The sequence below is a fragment of the Dromiciops gliroides genome, chromosome 2 (genome assembly GCF_019393635.1).
Source record: "Dromiciops gliroides isolate mDroGli1 chromosome 2, mDroGli1.pri, whole genome shotgun sequence".
Classification (NCBI taxonomy): Eukaryota; Metazoa; Chordata; class Mammalia; order Microbiotheria; family Microbiotheriidae; genus Dromiciops; species Dromiciops gliroides.
The window spans coordinates 464,945,546-464,963,214 of NC_057862.1; the positions used below are offsets into that span (position 1 = coordinate 464,945,546).

General features: G+C 46.8%; 2 protein-coding genes across 7 annotated transcripts in view; both read right to left on the reverse strand.

The window, feature by feature from the left end:
• LOC122740168 (calcium/calmodulin-dependent protein kinase type II subunit beta) overlaps nt 1-17,669 on the reverse strand; it is a 310,939-nt gene that overhangs the window by 13,332 nt on the left and 279,938 nt on the right. The gene's annotated exons all lie outside the window — the stretch shown is intronic.
• On the reverse strand, nt 11,299-16,642 carry LOC122740169 (calcium/calmodulin-dependent protein kinase type II subunit beta-like). Its single transcript, XM_043982047.1, has 3 exons — nt 16,173-16,642; nt 15,015-15,143; nt 11,299-13,187 (listed from the first exon to the last, which is right to left on the reverse strand). The coding sequence occupies exons 1-3, from the start codon at nt 16,222-16,224 to the stop codon at nt 13,051-13,053; spliced, it is 318 nt and encodes a 105-aa protein (XP_043837982.1). The 5' UTR covers nt 16,225-16,642; the 3' UTR covers nt 11,299-13,050.

A 17,669-nucleotide genomic window follows, 5' to 3' on the forward strand; every position in this document is an offset into this window, starting at 1 on the left:
GCCAGGTACTGTGCTAAGTGCTTTACAAATATTATTTCATTTGATCCTCCCAATCACCCTTGGAAGTAGATCCAATTATTTCCCCTATTTTACAGTTGAATAAATTGAGGCCAGGGTCACACAGCTAATAAAGTCACATTTGAACTCAGGTCTTGCCTGGCTTTGGGCCCACAACTCACTCCACTGTACCATCTGACTGTGAATGAGTGACTGTCTCAGGACAACCATGCATGTGGGAGTGTGTGTGTGTATGTATGCTGTGTGTATGTGTATGCACACGATCACATGGGGGGGTAATATGTGTGGAAGTGCATTTGTGGGTATGAGTAAATATGAATGGACATTGGATTCAAGGACCTGAGTTCAAATTCTGCTCTGCTACTTACTACTTATGTCACCATAGATGAGCTAATCTCTCTGGGCCCTAGTCTCCTTATTGGAGCAAGGGGCCTCACTGGCTCACTAGCCTGACACACACCCAAATAGAAGCCCCACTATAACCCACCCAATAAATGCCCATCCAGCCTTTGTTTGAAGACCTACAATGATGGGGAACCCTCGACTTCCCAAGGCAGTTGATTCCATTTGGGGATGACTTTGATTGTTAAGAAGCTTGTCCTGAGCTTAAGCCTAAATTTGTCTCTTAGCAAACACTTACCCATTCTTCCTACTTCTTCCCTCTGGGGCTAAACAGAATAAGTCTAAGCTATCCTCTATAAGACAGCTTTTCAGACATTGGATTCCCGGATTCTTCTTTTCTTCAGACTAACCATGCCCATTTCCTTCAACTGATGCTCATGTGGCATGAATTCAAGACTATTCGCCATTTTGTTTGCCCTTCACTGATCTCCAGTTATCAACGTCCTTCCTAAAATGTGTACCAGGGACTTGAACACTAGTGCCCATGTGACCTGACCAGTGTGGAGTAAGGTGGGACTATCACCTTCTAATTGCTGGAAGCTCTGATTCTCTCATTCAGTCCAAGATTGCATCAGCTTTGTGGGGCAGCTAAGTGGTGTGGTGTATTAAGCACTGGCCCTGGAGTAAAGAGGACCTGAGTTCAAATCTCACCTCTGACACTTACTTGCTGTGTGACCCTGGGCAAGTCACTTAATCACAATTGCCTTAAACATCTGATATATATCTTGCCATTGGACCCTGATGCCTCTGTAGGAGAGAGTGAGGTTGGTGACCTTGCACAGCCCTCCTCACTTGAAAATCAAATTCAGTGCAAATCATGACATCAGGATGATGTCATGGTCCTCTTCGAGAACAAAGGACCAACAACAGCATCCGCTTTGTGGGCTGCCTTTTTGTGCTATTAACTCCTTGAACTAGTTCCTCCTGAACCCTGTGAAGCTCAGCTGAGACCACTCTCCAAGGTGGCTAACAACCTCATTCTACATGAATCTTCACTTGATCTGACCTCTTTGCTGCAGTAAGACTTAGCTAACTCTCCCCTTGCAATTCTCTTTTCTTGGCTTTTTAAATAGTTATCCTGGTTTTCTTCCTGTGTTTCTCTGTCCATCCCTTTGCTGGCCTGAGGTGAATTGTTTCCTCCTCTTACCCTCAACTTTGGCTCTCTCTTGAAGTTCTTGGCCCTCTTTCCTTTCTATACTCTCTCGGAGAGCTCATGAATTCTTATGACTTGCCCTCTAAAACACCTTCCTTCCTGACTTCTATAAAGATGGCTTTCCTCACATCTCCATCCCTAACTTCTCTCCTCAGTTCTAATTGTACATTTCCAGCTCCCTGCTAGAGAGCTCCACCTAATTGTCCCATAGGCACCTTCCATGCACAATGTTCAAAACTGAATTTCTCATTTCCTCCCCCAAATTAGGTAGAAACCTTTGCTTTATCCTTATCCTTCACCCTGCCAATTCTTACTCCAAAAAGGGCCTCTTAAGTCTCCTTTCCTTTCCATTCCTATACCCCATAGCTGAATTACAATTGTGTTCTTTCTGCTCTTCTATACCAGCCTCTCCCTGTCTGAATCTTTGTATCACTCCTTCTTACATAAATACTGATGGGGACTTTATAGGTGGATGACATTTAGACTCAAAGCCCCTTCTGTTCTTTGTTCCAGATGCTGGCCCTGGACAAATTCAGCTCCAGGTTCCAGAAAGATGATCCCCCAGGGACATAGGGAGCAGAGCAAATTAACCTCTTTTCAGCATCACCCACCATCATAACAAGAGTGGAATCTGACTGGCATGATTGTAAGTTTTAGAGCTGGAAGGGACCAAGGGACTTTGTAGGCATTCTAGTCCAACTTTCTAATTTACGGATGAGGAAACTAAGATCCAGAAAGGGGAACTTATTTGGCCCAGGTCCCACAGGTAGCAAGGACCATAATATTAGAGACAGCTGGAAGGGACCTTATGGGCCACCTGGTCTTTGAGACTCATTTTAGGGATAAGAAAATTGAGGCTCAGAGAAGTAGAACAATTGGTCCAAGGTCACAGAGACAGTAGAGAGCTGAGCTAGAATTTAGACTTCGATCCTCTGACTCCCAAATTTGCTGTTCTTGCCCCTACAACCATGTTCTGTAGATCCCTTGGCAAACCTGAGATGTACGTGATGAGTGTCTGTACAGCCTGTCCTCTGCACTGCTCCTCTATGCCTGGTTCTAGAATCCTCTAGAACCATGGGCCAGATTTGCCCAGAGCCAGAGCATAGAACACAGGACATATGGAAACTATACCTTTTCCTAGATCAGATGATGGTCATCAGAGCATAAGGGTACCAATCACTAGCCTTGGCTCCCAGTCCCAGCCACCCCCTTCCCAAAACAAAACAACCTTATTGCCCAATAATACCACTTGACTTTTCCACATGTGTTATCTGTAATTCTCATAACAACCCTACAAGTGTTTGGGGCAAGTATCATTGTTCCCATTTTAAAGATGAGAAAACTGAAGTTTGTACAGATCAAATAAATTATGCAAGATCGCGCACAGCTGTCAGTAAGAACTTGAACTCTTGTCTTAACTCCTAATTGTTGGTGGTGTTTTTTCACCATAGCTTCCTTTGGGATGGAGTCACATTGATGTATTTATCTTACTGGCTGCTTGATAAGCTCATTGAAGGCAGGGAATGCTTGGTTTTTGTTTTGTGGGTTTTTTTGTCTTTGTATCCTGCGCCTGGCACAGTGGCTAGCACATAGTGGGCACTCTGAATGCTTCAAGGAATGGAATGTCTGGGCCCCATCATCAAGTCTTCCCAGAGAAGACAGCCTTGAAGTCTGCCATGATGGTAGAGGGGTCAAGCCAATATCCTACACCTCTAGACCTCACTCTCTTCACCTCCCCCTACCAAAAAGGGGTGGGGTCAGAAAGATGAAGTACTATGACTATGGGATTTAGGGTTGGAATGTGCCTGTGAGATCATCCAGTCCAAACCCTTCATTTTACAGATGAGGAAATTAAACCAGGGTCCCTTACTCCAAAGTCAGAGCTTTTTCTGCTACACCTTGTTATCCCTTTGTGTTTTGGCCTAAACTTTGTACCTCCCCATTGCTTAGCATAAAGCTATATACACGGTAGTTTTAAAAACTCCTGATGAAAGGGTGTGGGCTTGAGAAGATGAAATGGGCTGGAAGGGCCCTCCTCAGGCCAGAGGTGCCACTTGAGGCATCTGATTTCTCTTGGGGTGTGTGATGAGTATTAGCCTATGGAAAGATCAGGACCTCTAATGGAGTTCCTCTCTATTTCTGTTTGTGCTTTTAACCGAGAAGGTCTTCTGTAAATGCTGGCCAGAATAGGTTCTGCTTTGTACTCTTCGGAGTCCCCGATTCTAACTAAAGGAGGCCTGAGGCAGCACTGGAGGAGAATGAAGGATCAGGGAGGGGAGGCAGCAGTATGAGGACAAGGTGGGACTAGGCACGGTGGGATTAGGTAACAAGAGAAGAGAAGAGGGGGACCAGTGAGTGTGGGGAGGAAGGGAGGAGGTGGGGGGAGTGAATAAGGACTGGAGGTGATTGAAGAAAAATGAATAAGAGGAAGAAAACATGGGAAGGAGAGAAGAGAAGAGAGGGCAATGTCAGATAAAAGCAGAGTAGTTATCTGTCCAGAATGTCCCAGGCAGGAGTCAGGAAGGGAAAGCACCTCTCTCTGGAAAGACAATCCCCAGGGACACAGAGAGCAGAACACACTGCCCTCCCTCCAACAACACCCACCATTCTAACAAGAGTTGAATCTGATTGATGTGACTGAAAGATTAAGAACTAGAAGGGACCAAGGGACTTTGTAGATATTCTAGTCCAACTTTCGAATTTACAGATAAGGAAACTAAGGCTTAGAAAGGGGAAGGTTTCACAAGGGACTCCAATCAATCAATAAGCATTTATTAAATAAATGTGCCAGGCAGTGTGCTAAGTGAGGAGAACACAAGGAAAAAACAAAAACCATCTCTGCCCTCAAGTAGCCTACAGTCTAAAGGGAGGGAAAACAAATATCAGAACATATAAGGCCAATAGAGAATGGTCCTAGTAGCTGGGAAATAGCAGGATGCTCCTGGAGGCAGTGGTGCTTTGATTTGAGGAAGGGAAGGATTCTAAGAGTTGGAAATCGGGAGGGAAAACCTTCCATGCTTGGCGACCAGCCATTGCAAATGTATGGAGATGGAAAATAAAGTTTGTGTGAGGCCAGGATATTTGAAACATAATATATGTGGAGGAGAGTGGAATATGAGAAGATGGAAAAGATAGGAAGGCACCAGGTGGTGAAGAGCTTTACATGCCAAACAAAGGATTTTGTAGTTGATCCTGGAGGCCATAGGGAGCCAATGAAGTTTGTTGGACCTGCAATTTAGGAAAATCACTTCAGCAGCTGAGTGAAGGATGGATTGGAGTGGGGAGAGATTTGAAACCAGGAATCCAATTAAAAGGTTATTACAAGAGTCCAGACAAGAGGTGAAGAGGGTCTGAATTAAGGTGGCAGCAGTGTGAGTGAAGAGATTGGGGCCATGCTTGAGAAAAAGAACAAATAAGATTTCAGAAACTGATTAGATATGTAGTGTGTGTGTGTGTGAGAGAGAGAGAGAGAGAATGAGAGTGAGAGTGAGAGTGAGAGTGAGTGAGAGAGAGAGAGAGAGAGAGAGAGAGAGAGAGAGAGAGAGAGATTGATTGTTTGAAGATGACACAAAAATTGCCAACCTGGGTGATTGGGTGGTTGGTGATGAGGGACTAGAGTTCAAGACATAGACTAAGGCTAGAAAAATAGATTTGGGTTATCTACATAGAGGTGATAATATAATCTCACCATCAGAATTGTGGAATAACTAGAATTTATATAAAGCACTTTAAGGTTTACAAGAGCTTTTTTTGTACAAATAGTATCTCATTCCCATTTTACAGATGAGGAAACTGAGGCAGAGAAAAGTTAAATGACTTGCCCAGGGTCAGACAACTAAGAAGTATCTGAAGCCACATTTGAACTCAAGTCTTCTTGACTCTAAGGCAGACTCTATCCACTGTGCCACCCACGTGAAATGAAGGAAGAGATAGTGGGAGATGATGCCAAAGTGATGTGAGATAAAGAAAAGGGAGAGGAGGGCACTGTCAGTGAATGTCCTCATATTTTTCCAGTAAAGTAAAAGGTAAAGTTATTACCTGAGAGAAAAAGGTGAGGGGGTGAGAACTTGGAACAGCTATTGGAGTGAGTGGTATAGGAAATCGATGAGGGAGAAGTAGGACTGCCTTGCTGTAGTGAGGAACCAGGTGTCCTGAGACCTGGCTACAACCTGAAAGCACTGCAGTGCCCACGGCCACTCTCCTAGGCAAGTCAACCAAGCCTTCTCACCAGATATACACAAAATCCATTTAGGGGAAACCCAGATGCCAATCCCTCTAAATTTCAGGGACTCTAAATCTGAGACGTTTTCTCCTCTTCATAACCTTAAGGCACTCACTCCCAGGGTATCAGACTTCTTTGGGACTGTGCTAGAGTGTCCAGGATGGGCAACAGGCCCTACCCCTTCCTAGTAAGCTTTTAGACCTCTTTTAGACGAACAAATCCTTCTTAATATTCATTATGAATAATTCAATTCACACCACTCCTTTGCTCAAAACATCTCTGGTGGCTCTCCATTGCCGAGTCAAGTTTAAATGCTTTTGGCTCTCCACAATCTGGTCTTTCCAGCCTTCTCTCATTTTGTTCCCCTCCGTTCTAAGCTCCAGCAAGTCAAGACATCACACTCATCATGTCATTGGAGCTCTTCAGGGACAAAGAATGAACAACAAGAAGAAGCAGCTCCAGTCAGATCAATTCAACCAGCCAACGAGATTTATGAATCCCCATATATGCTAGGCACTGTGCCGAAGCAGAGGTAAATACAAGTGAGCCAGTCCCACCCTCAAGGAGCTTACATTCTCACCAAACTAAACTATTCTCTCTCTGCCATATTCCCTTCATTTCCCATGATATTCCCCATGCCCTCCCTTTCCTTTGCCTGCTCATTCCTAACCATCCCTCAACATCACCTCCACATTGCCACCTCCTCCAGAAAGCCCCCTCTGATCCCCCATCAGCAATGTTTTCTCCCTGCTCAGACACAGTGGCACCCTTTATTCAGCATCTCTTTAATGTAGTCACTATACATCTGTGTGTATTTGATCCACCTCTTTCTGTGTTTTACCTTTCTCCTCAGACCCATGAGCCCTTTTTCCCCCCGGGGGCAATGAGGGTTAAGTGACTTGTTCAGGGTCACACAGCTAGTAAATGTCAAGTGTCTGAGGCCAGATTTGAACTCAGGTCCTCCTGAATTCAAGGCCGGTGCTTTATCCACTGCACCACCTAGCTGCCCCCCATGAGCAGGGAGGAAGGGGCAGGTTATATCTCAAATTTGTATACCTCCTCCATACCCAAAATAGCACTCTTCACACAATATGTGTTTAATAAATGTTGGTTGAATTAAATTTGTTGTTGGGGGCCCCATTTTGACAGGAGAGAGGGTACTGTAGAAACTCCTCATACAATAGGTGCTTAATAAATATTGGTTGAATTAAATTCGTTGTTGAGGACACTATTTTGACAGGAGAGACAGGGTACTGTAAAAATTGTATGGAATCACAGAATCACTAGAGGAAAAGGCAGGAATTGTTTTACTTTGGTCTTCCTACCCCTAGAACCTAGTACAGAGCTTGGCATACAGTGCTTAATAAAAACGTGTTCACTGATTGAATGAACACTAGATTCAATCACCTGCGTTCAAAAATGCTGGCTCTGCTACTTACTACTTGTGTTACCATAGGTAAATTAATCTCTCTGGGCCTCAGTTTCCTTATCAGAGGAAGGGACCTCATTGGCAATCTAGTCCAGTTCACACCCAATCCAACAAGCATTCATGTAGCTTTTCTTGAGGACCTACAATGATGGGGAACCCTCTATTCCCAAGGTAATTGATTCCATTTTGGGTTAGGTCTAATTGTTAAGAAGTTTATCCTGGGGCAGCTAGGTGGTACAGTGGATAAAGCACTGGCCCTGGATTCAGGAGGTCCTGAGTTCAAATCTGGCCTCAGACACTTGACATTTACTAGCTGTGTGACCTTGGGAAAGTCACTTAACCCTCTTTGCCCAGAAAAAAAAAAGAAGCTTATCCTGAGATTAAATTTAAATTTGCTCCTTTGTAACATCCGTACATTGTTCCTAGTTTTTCCCTCTGAAGCTAAACCAAATAAGTCTAACTGGTTCTCCACAAGACAGCCTTTCAGATACTGCACACAGCTCTCTTGTTCCTCACTTCTAACATTTGCAAAATTTTCTCCAGCTTGCTCTCCTCTAATCTAGCTCCAGACTTCCTTTTTCTCAGCCCTTTTAGCCCCAGCCTTTCTTCCTCATCTAGATGCTTTCACTCTCTCGTTTAGCTCTCTCTCTGGATCTGAGGTGCCCCATTCCCCATATTCTGCAAACTTTGAACCATGAATTTCAAGGCTCTCCACCCCTACCTCCTTTATTCCTATAAGGAAATGATCTCTCTCTTAAAAGTGGGTGGGAAGTAATACTCTCCATTGCCTGAGTATGCCCTATGGTAACCCTGTATAAAGGTTTCTTGGTGGAGGAAAGCTTAGTGAGTCATGAGATTAATCTGGGTAAAGTCTTGAAAACATGGCCAAGTAAGGAAAGCTGCAAGTCCCAGTGGGGGATCCCAGAAGGACACCAGCTCAAAAGAACAAGAGGAAGCACTGGGCCAATCACTTCACATTTCTAAGCCTTAGTTTCCAAATCTGTAAAATGGAGGTAATAATTGTACCTACCTTATAAGGTTGGGAGGATCAGATGAGTTCATTTGTTTAAAGCACTTTGCAAACTTTGAAGGTGTTAGCTATTATTATTATCATCAAAAAGATACTCAAGAAAGAACAGGCCTGGGCAAGAGGGCAACTAGCCAGGTGGTGAGATCAGGGTAAAATGTGAGCAACAGGGGCAGCTAGGTGGCGCAGTGAATAGAGCACTGGCCATGGATTCAGGAAGACCTGAGTTCAAATCCGGCCTCAGACACTTATCACTTACTTGCTATGTGACCCTGGGGCAAGTCACTTAACCCCAACTGCCCTGAAAAAAAAATGTGAGCAACAGAAGCCAGTTAAAATGGGATTTTAAATCTTAGAGATGCTCTTGACCAAATCCTTCAGTTTATTTATTTATTTATTTTGCGGGGCAATGGGGGTTAAGTGACTTGGTCAGGGTCACACAACTAGTTAGGGTCATGTGTCTGAAGCCAGATTTGAACTCAGGTCCTCCTGAATCCAGGGCTGGTCCTTTATCCACTGTACCACCTAGCTGCCTTTCTTCAGTTTACTGATGAGGCAACTGAGGACCCCAAGAAGGGAAGTGATTTGGCGAAGGCCATGTGACTAGTAATTACTAGGATGAGGATCTGAATCCAGGACCTTCAACACCAAATTCAATGCTCCTTCTACTAGATAGACCACACAACTGGAAGATTATGCTAACCCCTAAATGTACCTTAGGGACCTCTTAGGATAAGATACTTGTGTTTTGTGATTTGTTTGTTCTATGTTCCTTAAATGTTTTTACAAATCCTCTTGCTTTCTGTTACCTTCTTTCTCTTATGTCCAGTGAGCTAAGGGGCAAGATGGTAGTACCCATACCTGAATAAGACTCTTCCCTGCAATCTACTCCAAAAGTAGCTATCCAGACTATGCTTGAAGATTTCCTTTAAGGTCCTCACCCCAAATAGCTCCCAAGGCAGCCCATTCCACTTTTGTATACCTCAAATTATGAGGTATCCTAATTGTTTTGGATATCTTGAATTGTTAGGTATGGAATTTAGATACTTCTAAGTTGGTTTTTGTTGGTGGTGGTTTTTTGTTTTTCTTTTTGTTTTTTGGCGGGGCAATGAAGGTTAAGGAACTTGCTCAGTCACACAGCTAGTGTCAAGTGTCCGTCTGGATTTGAACTCACGTCCTCCTGAATCCAAGGCCGGTGCTTTATCCACTGCACCACCTAGCCGCCCCCTCTAAATTGTTAAAAAAAAAAAAAAAGTATTTACTGTGCACCTCTTATGGGTCAGGCATTTTGTTAGGTGTGTTTGGGATAGGAAGACAAAAATGAAACAAACAGTGCCTGCCCTCAGGGAGTTTACAGTTTATTGGGGGAGGCAACAAGTACAACACAAAATGTGTACAGAAGTTCACCTTTGCTCCTAGTTTCCCTCAGACTGGGCTAAATGAGGACAAAATGGTGGTAGAGAGATGCAAACAGGCTGCCCGAAGAGCTTTGAGGACTGTGAGGTAAAGCTTGATCAACAAATAAGTTAAAGAATGAGGGACTAGCACTGGACCTCAGGGACAGGTATGAGAGCTGGTCCCTTTCTTCCTGGGGGTTCCTGATTCCTCCCAGTTCTAGCCATAGTGGCCTTAATAGCTAGGACACATATACCCTCCTTACATCCCCACATATTTCTTTGTCTTCTAAACCTTGCCAAGTTCATTCTCAGAGAAATAAACCACCTCCATCCCTTAATATGCCTAACCACATCTTTTCTGTAACGATGCCCCCCACATTTGATGTCTAACTCTCAAGTCTTTACCCAGTTAATTGCCCAGATTTTCCTCAATTCACTACTCACCCCAAATGAGATAACATATCCAAATTACTTTGGAAACTTAAAGCGCTATTAATGTGAAAACTTAAAACTATATAAATGTGAATTGTTAGTATTAGAGGTAGCATAGAACAGGGGAAAAAACACTAGTTTGGGAGTCTGAGGGCCTGGATTCAAATTTCACCTCAGATGCTTACTGTCATGTGACCTCGGGAAAGTCACTTAGCCTCCACGGACCTCTGTTTTCTGTAAAATTTGGGGACCGGAATTGATGGCTTCATAGGTCCATTTCAGCTCTGTCTAGTGCTATAATTATTATCTCAACTGCACTCTTCGCATATGGGTGCCTCGGCTTTCCCTAGTCAATCCTAGAGCAAACTCTTAACAGGTAAGTACCACGTCCACCCCTAGAGTGCCCAAGGTATTCACCTCTAAGGAATGAGTAGGAATTCCTGGTGCTGCAACACAAAGCCTGCCTCAGAGATCCTGGAGCAGCATCTCACTTCGCCTAGTCTTTGGATCGAAAAAACTAGGGGTCCCCTTCCCCCCAAACAGTTTCTGTACAGAGAAGTCCAGCCAAGGAGACAGAGCCCCACGGGCATTCACCCCGGAGTGTTCTGGAAACAGACATGGCGTCTGGCACCCAGGCCAGGCTGAAATGGCCCTTCCCTGCTGGCCTTCTCAGCCTTCTGGGCAGGTCTGGTCTCAGAGCCTCCCCTGCCTTTCTCCTTGAGCCCCTCCCCTGCTCTCTGCCTCCCCGGAGCCTGGATCCCTTTAAAGGATTTCAGCCTTGGTCCTGGCAGATCAGCTCTCTGAGGCACAGACTCTTCTGACTCTTCCTTCAGCATCTCCCCCCTCCATCTCGGGCTACCGCAGGCCCACCGGCACCGTGTCTGCCCTCTGCACCACCTCTGCCATGTCTCTGGCACTCTAGGAGACCCGAGGGGCTTGGGCACAGAAATCCTACTGCTTTCCTCATCTTGGCAGTAAAACATCCATTCCTTTCCCTTGGGGCATCCAGGCAGCCCACTAAAGCTCTCAGCCCTGCCTGGGGTTCTATAACTTTCCCCTCATTTCAGCCTCATTTCTGTTTGGCGCTTTCCCCTCTGACAGGTATAAGGAGCTGCTACACCCCCAATACCCTCCCACCCCAGCCCCACCCTGCCCCCACCTCTGGGTACCATAAGTGAAGGTGCTCCACTCCTCCCCTCCCCCACACCGTGCCTCCTATTATTACCTTCTGCATCGAGTGTGAATGCTCAGTTCTATTCTTCAAAATTTCCCCCTTTACCCCACCATGCATTTTCTGCCTCCTATTTTCCCTCCCAGGATTTATTTCCTCAGACCTTTTCTGTTCTGTTTATCCCTCCCTACCGCCCTTTTCTTTTCCTCTTTTTGTAAATACATCTCTCTTCCCCAACTTCTATAGACTGACTGATTCTGGTAAGCACCAGGCAGTTAGTCAGTTAATAAATCATTGTTAAGTAAGTGCCTAATATGGGCCAGGTATTGTGTTAAGCACCAGGGAGCCCCATTTTCCAGGGAACTGACTCCAGGTTCTAGGTCAGTTCTGGATCTCAGTACTGTGGCAAGCTAATCCTTGCCCCAAGCCACACAAAGAGACTCTCGTTCTCTAATTTTAGGAAGCCCCCAGGAGAGGCTATGCCCTTGTATTTCAGGGCTCGTTGGCAGCAGCAAGAGCAACAGGAGGACCAAGCCTAGCTCTGGCTCGGCCCTCTCTGGCAGAATGGTCTATGAAATCCCCTCCAGAGTAGAAGCTTACCTGAGGACCGCCCTGCCATTCCTGTCCCCTGTCCCCCGTGCTTTAGTTTCCCCTGTTGCCGAGAGCTCTCCTTATCGGAGAGTATCTCAGTTCTGCTTGTCTCCCTGGTGTTTTCCCCGTGGCTGCTGGTGCCCCATCTTGTCATCCATCCCTGTAAGTGATACTGTCACTCTGGATGGCTCAGGGCAAGCAGGCAGGCACCAGGCTCATGATGCTGAGAGGTGGCCCAGGAAACAACCCATGCTCAATTCCCAGACTGCTCTGGGCCACTGGAGAGGAGGGGAGCTCTAGCACAATGCCAGCTCCATTATGCTACATCAACAATACATTACCCTGAAGATTGACCTGAACCACCCCAACCTGGGTTTCCACCTCCACTTCTGCCAGAGCTTTTTCTGGCTTCCCCGAATCTCGGTCTCCCAGCCCTGCTGTTGCCACACTTACCACCTCAGAGTCACTAGAGATCACTTTCCACCCCATTGAATCCCTATATAAACCAACATACTACCTCCCCTCCCCCAACACATCAACTCCACCTTGCTCCCATGGATCTGATAAGAGGCATTGAGATACCCTGGAAAGACCTCAGCTCTGGAATCAGAGGGCCAAGGTTCAAATCCTGCCTCTGTTACTACCTGTGTGGATAAGTCCCCCAAACCCTCTGGCCTTTAGTTCCTCATCTATAAAATCCAAGGGGTTAGACCTAAGGGCCTCGCCAGTTCCAAATCTGTGAATCTCTGATCCTATAACTATTTTTTACACTTTGTGAACCTGTGACATGTCCATGATTTTCAGGAGGAGACTGAGGTTCTCCCCACTCTCAGATACTGGCCTGGCCATCTGTGTATATACAGCCTCCCCCCAACTCCAATTCCATACCTTGGATGTATGATCACACACACTTGCAAATATACAACATCTTCTTTCCACTACTATTACCTTCATCTCTACCCTCCTGGTAAGTAATGGAATAAACCCAAGATCTCAAGACCCATTCCATCCTCTTCACAATGCCCTCAGGAGCACCAATGTGGAGACAAAAGCCTAGCTGGCATCATTCCTCTTGGGCACCTAGCCCCTTTTTGGTTTTCCCTGTCACCCCCCTCCGTTGTCTCACAGATGGAAAAGCCATAGCTGTCCTCTGAAAACCAGTGCTTGCCCATATAGCAAAGCAGCAGGGAGGACCACCTAAAAGACAGTTACTTACACGAGGTGGGCAGGGGGCTTAGGAGAGATGGAGATGGACAGGACTGGGGCACAGCTGGCTGGGGTCCCTCAGCGTCCGGTGTCCCTGAACCCCTCCTCACTGGACTTAGAATGTCAGAGATCCTGGGGGCTGGGGTGAAATAGACAAGATAGTGAACAAGACGTAGGAGCAGAAGGTACAAGCAGAATAGAAAAAATGGAGGGGCACAGGAAGCTAAGCTGGGGGAAGGAGGAAGGAAAGAAACAAGAAAGCAAGGAAAGAAGGAAGGAATTATTCGGATGTTAGGCAGAATTAATCTGTTCAAGCTTCAAAGGCAGACCAAGTAGGAGAGCAAGATGCCACAAGAGTTAAAACCAAGTTCTGAGAGCCTTCTAGAGATGGAGTGTTAGAGGACAGCAGGTAGGTGGGAGCAACCCCTGACCCAGGAGAGTGCCTGCCAGGATGGTGAATTATGTCGGACCCAGTGATGCCCAATGAAGACAAATGAGGACATGCAGCAAGAGGGTGTCTCTTCTTACTCTAAGCCAGAATGAACAGTTGATTCCTGTTCTTCTCTGCATATCACACTTAAACTTGTACTTATCTCATATCCCCTCCAATTAAGCAAATTCAAGATATGAAAACTTGGACCAAAAAAGGATTATTGATTGAATTTAGATTTAGAGCTAGAAGGGACTTTAGCTGAGTCAGGATTTGAACTCAGGCTTAGCATAAATCAGGGATACTAATTGGTTTCTCTATAAAACTTTAGCCACAGGGCTTCTTTAAGTATCTCATTCCTGTGGTGCACTGAAAATAGAATCCAGTTGACAAAAAACTCTTGATTTATAATTCTTCTCCCCAGTAGGTACCCTCCAACTATATAAAGTGGGAGTCCCACAGGGAAGAAACTTGTCTTTCTCCCTAATAGGCCAAGAGAGACTGGACCAAAGATCAAGACAAGGTTATTTCAACTCCAGGATGGGTTGAGATTGGAAGAAAACCAAGGATCCCTCTGCCCTGGAAATTATTCGTAGTAGCCTAGACACCCACCAAGCACCACTCAGCTTCAGTGTTGGGGGCTCAGGTAACATGAGGGAGAAGGATGAGCCTCTGGAAGTTCCTTTCCCTTTAGAAAGTCACAGGATCATAGATAGGGCTGGAAGGGATCTTCAAGATCATCTACTCCAATCCCTTCATTTTAGAGATAAAGAAACTGAGGCTTAGAAAACTTAGGTGACAGAGCAATTAATATCTTGGGCTGAATTTGAACTCAGGTCTTCCTGACTCCAGGTCTGGGAACTGTGGATAGAGGATGGGGAAGGGTGTGGCTTCTGGAAGTCTTGTTTCCTATCCCATCTTCCAGCTTCTTGGCAGGTGAGGCCAAGATGCACATATGTTGTATTTCCTGCGGTGCTACTCTAGTGGGGCTGTCAGAGCTGAGGGGTAAAGTGGGAACCTTTTCCTCCCATCCCAGGAGCTCCCTGTGGCCTGTCTCTCTGGGTCATCTGCACAGGGACCTTCCTTGGGATTGCTTTTTGGGCTGGGCCCAGAGGTAGGGACTCCAAGCTGGAGGCAGGAAAGCAGGAAGAGTCTGGGGCATTAGGCTGAGGTTGGCTGGAGAGCTGGGAAGCTGGGAAGGCCTGAGATGTCCCAAACAGGCGCAAGGGAGAGGTGGGGTGAGTCATGATTAGGCAAAGCTGGATTAAGTTTGGGGATGAGAAAAGATAGGCAGCAGGCCCACGGGGATGAGGACAAGAACACCTTCCAGGCGTCCAGCCGAACTCCACAACTTGTGTCTGGGGCCCCCGCTGGTGGGCAGCCTGGGCAAAGGTTAGAAGGAAAGCACAGGGGAGGTGTCAGCAGCGGCCATCTAAGGGAAGCTGGGAGGAGCTGTGGCCATAGCTGGCTCAGCCCGTCCGGGTCATTCACGGCACCAGCAGCAGCAGGGCCCCTTCGGTGGGGCTGGCTACTTACATGGGAATGGCAGGGGACTCATGAAAGTCGGAGACGGACAAGGCTGGGGGACGGCCGGTAGTGGCCCCTCGGCTTCCAGGGGCCCTGAACCCCTCCTCACTGGGTTTAGAATGTCAGAGATCCTGGGGGCTGGGGTGAAACAGATGAGAGAGTGAACACGCATCTGGAGCAGAAAGAACATGATACGGAGCACACTGGCAAAGCGGGAGAGAGCAAGCAAGAATGAGATCTGGACCAGGGGACAGCTTTGCTGCTTGGGTCCCCCGAGGGACACTGGGAAACAAGAAAGAGTACTTGGGTATAGCTGGGACGTTCCATTTAGGAGGCCCCAAACCCCTAAGGCCTAGTCCCAAACCCTGGCCAAAGGGCATGCACAGTGAGGTGAGATTTACTTACTGCCTACTCTGTCTTCACCTCTCAAGAAAAGAATTGGCAGGGGTTGGGTCCACCCATCTTAAGGACCTCCCCCTTCTTATGTGAAAGTAGACCATTAGGGTGAGAGATAGAGCAAGGGTCAGATCTCTCTTCCCTGGAAGATTGGAAGCAAAGCTGAGGGAAGGACAAGGTAAAGAGTAGAGAGGTAACAAAGGGTCACTGGGAAAGCAGAAACTCCTCTTCCTCTTCCTCTTCCTCTTCCCCTCCCTCCCTCCCTCCCTCCTTCCCTCTCTCTCTCTCTCTCTCTCTCTCTCTCTCTCTCTCTCTCTCTCTCTCTCTTCCCCCACCCCCCCCACCCTCTGCCTCGCACTGAGGCCAGTGGAAGGCACCAAGGGGTTCTTCAGCTCTGAGGGCACTAGCGCCTTTTGTCTCATGTACAACAAAGACGGTTTGATTACCATTTATAATCAGGAGCCAGGTATCTCCCTGGGTATTCAGGTACCAAAGCCTGGAGAAGCCCTCATTAGCTCTGCTCCCCTCACCCCTCCAGTCCTGTCTGGAGACACTATACTTCCTACTAGTATCTAAGGGCAACCCAGGACAAGCATCCTGTTCTATAGGGTCCTCCTAAGTTCTTGCAGTGGCAGCTCCCAAAGAGTGAGGGAACCCCTTAGGTTTCCTCAGAAGTTTCCCAAAATAATGTGCCACCCCTGCAGGGAAGAATAGAGGACTGGCAGGAAGCACCATTTCTAAAGTCACCTGCGGAGGGAAGTAGCTACTTACACAGGACAGGCAGGGAGCTTAGGAGAGATGGAGACGGACATGGCTGGGGCATGACTGGCTGGGGCCCCTCAGCTTCTGGGGGCCCTGAACCCCTCCTCACCGTGCTTAGAATATCAGAGATCCTGGGGACTGGTGAAGGTGAAACAGATGAGAGAGTAAACAGGAGGCAGGATCAGAGGATGAGATGGCCAGGGGTTGGGAGGGTATAAACAGAATGAGAAAAGTGAAAGAAGAGAAATACAGGGGAGAAGAACTCCTGGATACAAAGGTACAGCCTAGAGCCAGCCCTCTAGGATCCCTAACCTAGCTGGGTCCCAGAGGAGAGGGGTGTGTGGTGAGAGAGCCAAGTAGACACTGGCTATTGGTTTACCAGGAACGCAGGCCCAGCAGCTCCGTCCTTGAGACTAACTTTGGTTTACTCGGCCGTGACCTTGATCTTACACCACGACTGGGATTGTTACACTGGTGCCTACTATGGTGCCCCACACCATAGGAGTTTAATAAACCCCTGTTGAAATGAAAGTGGGGCTCTCCCAGAAGCCCTGAGACACCACTCACTCCTATGCAAAACCTCCTCAGAGCTGTTGTCTCCAGGCAAAGTTGTCCTTGAATATGGATCTTGGGCTAGTGGGCAAGGGAATTTCCCAGCTGGATCTCTAATATCTAGTAAGGAGCCAGTATTCGCAGAATCACAGAATTTCAGGGTAGAAAGAAGTCTTAGTGACCGACTAGTCCAACCCATGCCTGAAAAGGAATTCTCATTAAAATATGTCCAACAAGGGTTTATCCAGCTTCTGCCCAAAGACCCCCAAAGAAGAGCAGCCCACTATCTCTTGAGGCAGCCCGTTCCCCTCAGGGATGGATGCACTATTTGTGAGGAAGATTTCCCCAACATCAAGCCTAAATTTGTCTCTTTGCAACGTCCATTCATTGCAACATCCACCCCTCTGCGGACAAGTAGAACAGGCCAACCCTTCCTCCATAGAACAGTCCTCCCTTCATATATTTGAAGACAGTTACGGTGACTCCCCAGAGTCTTCTGTCCTTCAGTCTAAGCATCCCCATTTCCTCCAAATGAACCTTATATGATATGTACTCAAGGACTGTGATGTCACCATCCCCTTGTTGGCCACTGCTGGACTTTTTCCAGCTCCTCAGTGTCCTCCCCACACCATGTTGGCCCAGAACTGAACAAGCACCCCAGCTGCAGTGTGATGTCATCTTCTACTTCTTTACCAGGAAATCCCCAGATGGCTACTGATTTCAACTACTGCCCTGTAGCCTCGATTGGGATGACAGAGAGGGCTCCTTCTATGGGGAGAGGCTGCCCAGGGTAGGGCAGGAGCATTACAGGCTTTTAGTGCTGGAAGGGAAGCACCATTAGGGATCATTCAGTCCAATAGCCTCATTTTATAGTTGAGGAAACTGAGGCTCAGAGAGGGAAAGTGATCTCAAAATAAAAGAGCTGGGATATAAACTCAGCTGGGAGATAGTAGG

What these genes read in the sequence shown, in the direction of transcription:
- LOC122740169 (XM_043982047.1), bottom strand. Translation starts at nt 16,224, where the DNA reads ATGCCCCAGCCATGTCCGTCTCCATCTCTCCTAAGCTCCCTGCCTGTC. An exon ending in AAGCTCCCTGCCTGTCCTGT is followed by an intron (nt 15,144 to 16,172) that starts GTAAGTAGCTAC and finishes GTTTCACCCCAG; the next exon opens with CCCCCAGGATCTCTGACATT. An exon ending in GAGTCCCCTGCCATTCCCAT is followed by an intron (nt 13,188 to 15,014) that starts GTAAGTAGCCAG and finishes ATTTCACCCCAG; the next exon opens with CCCCCAGGATCTCTGACATT.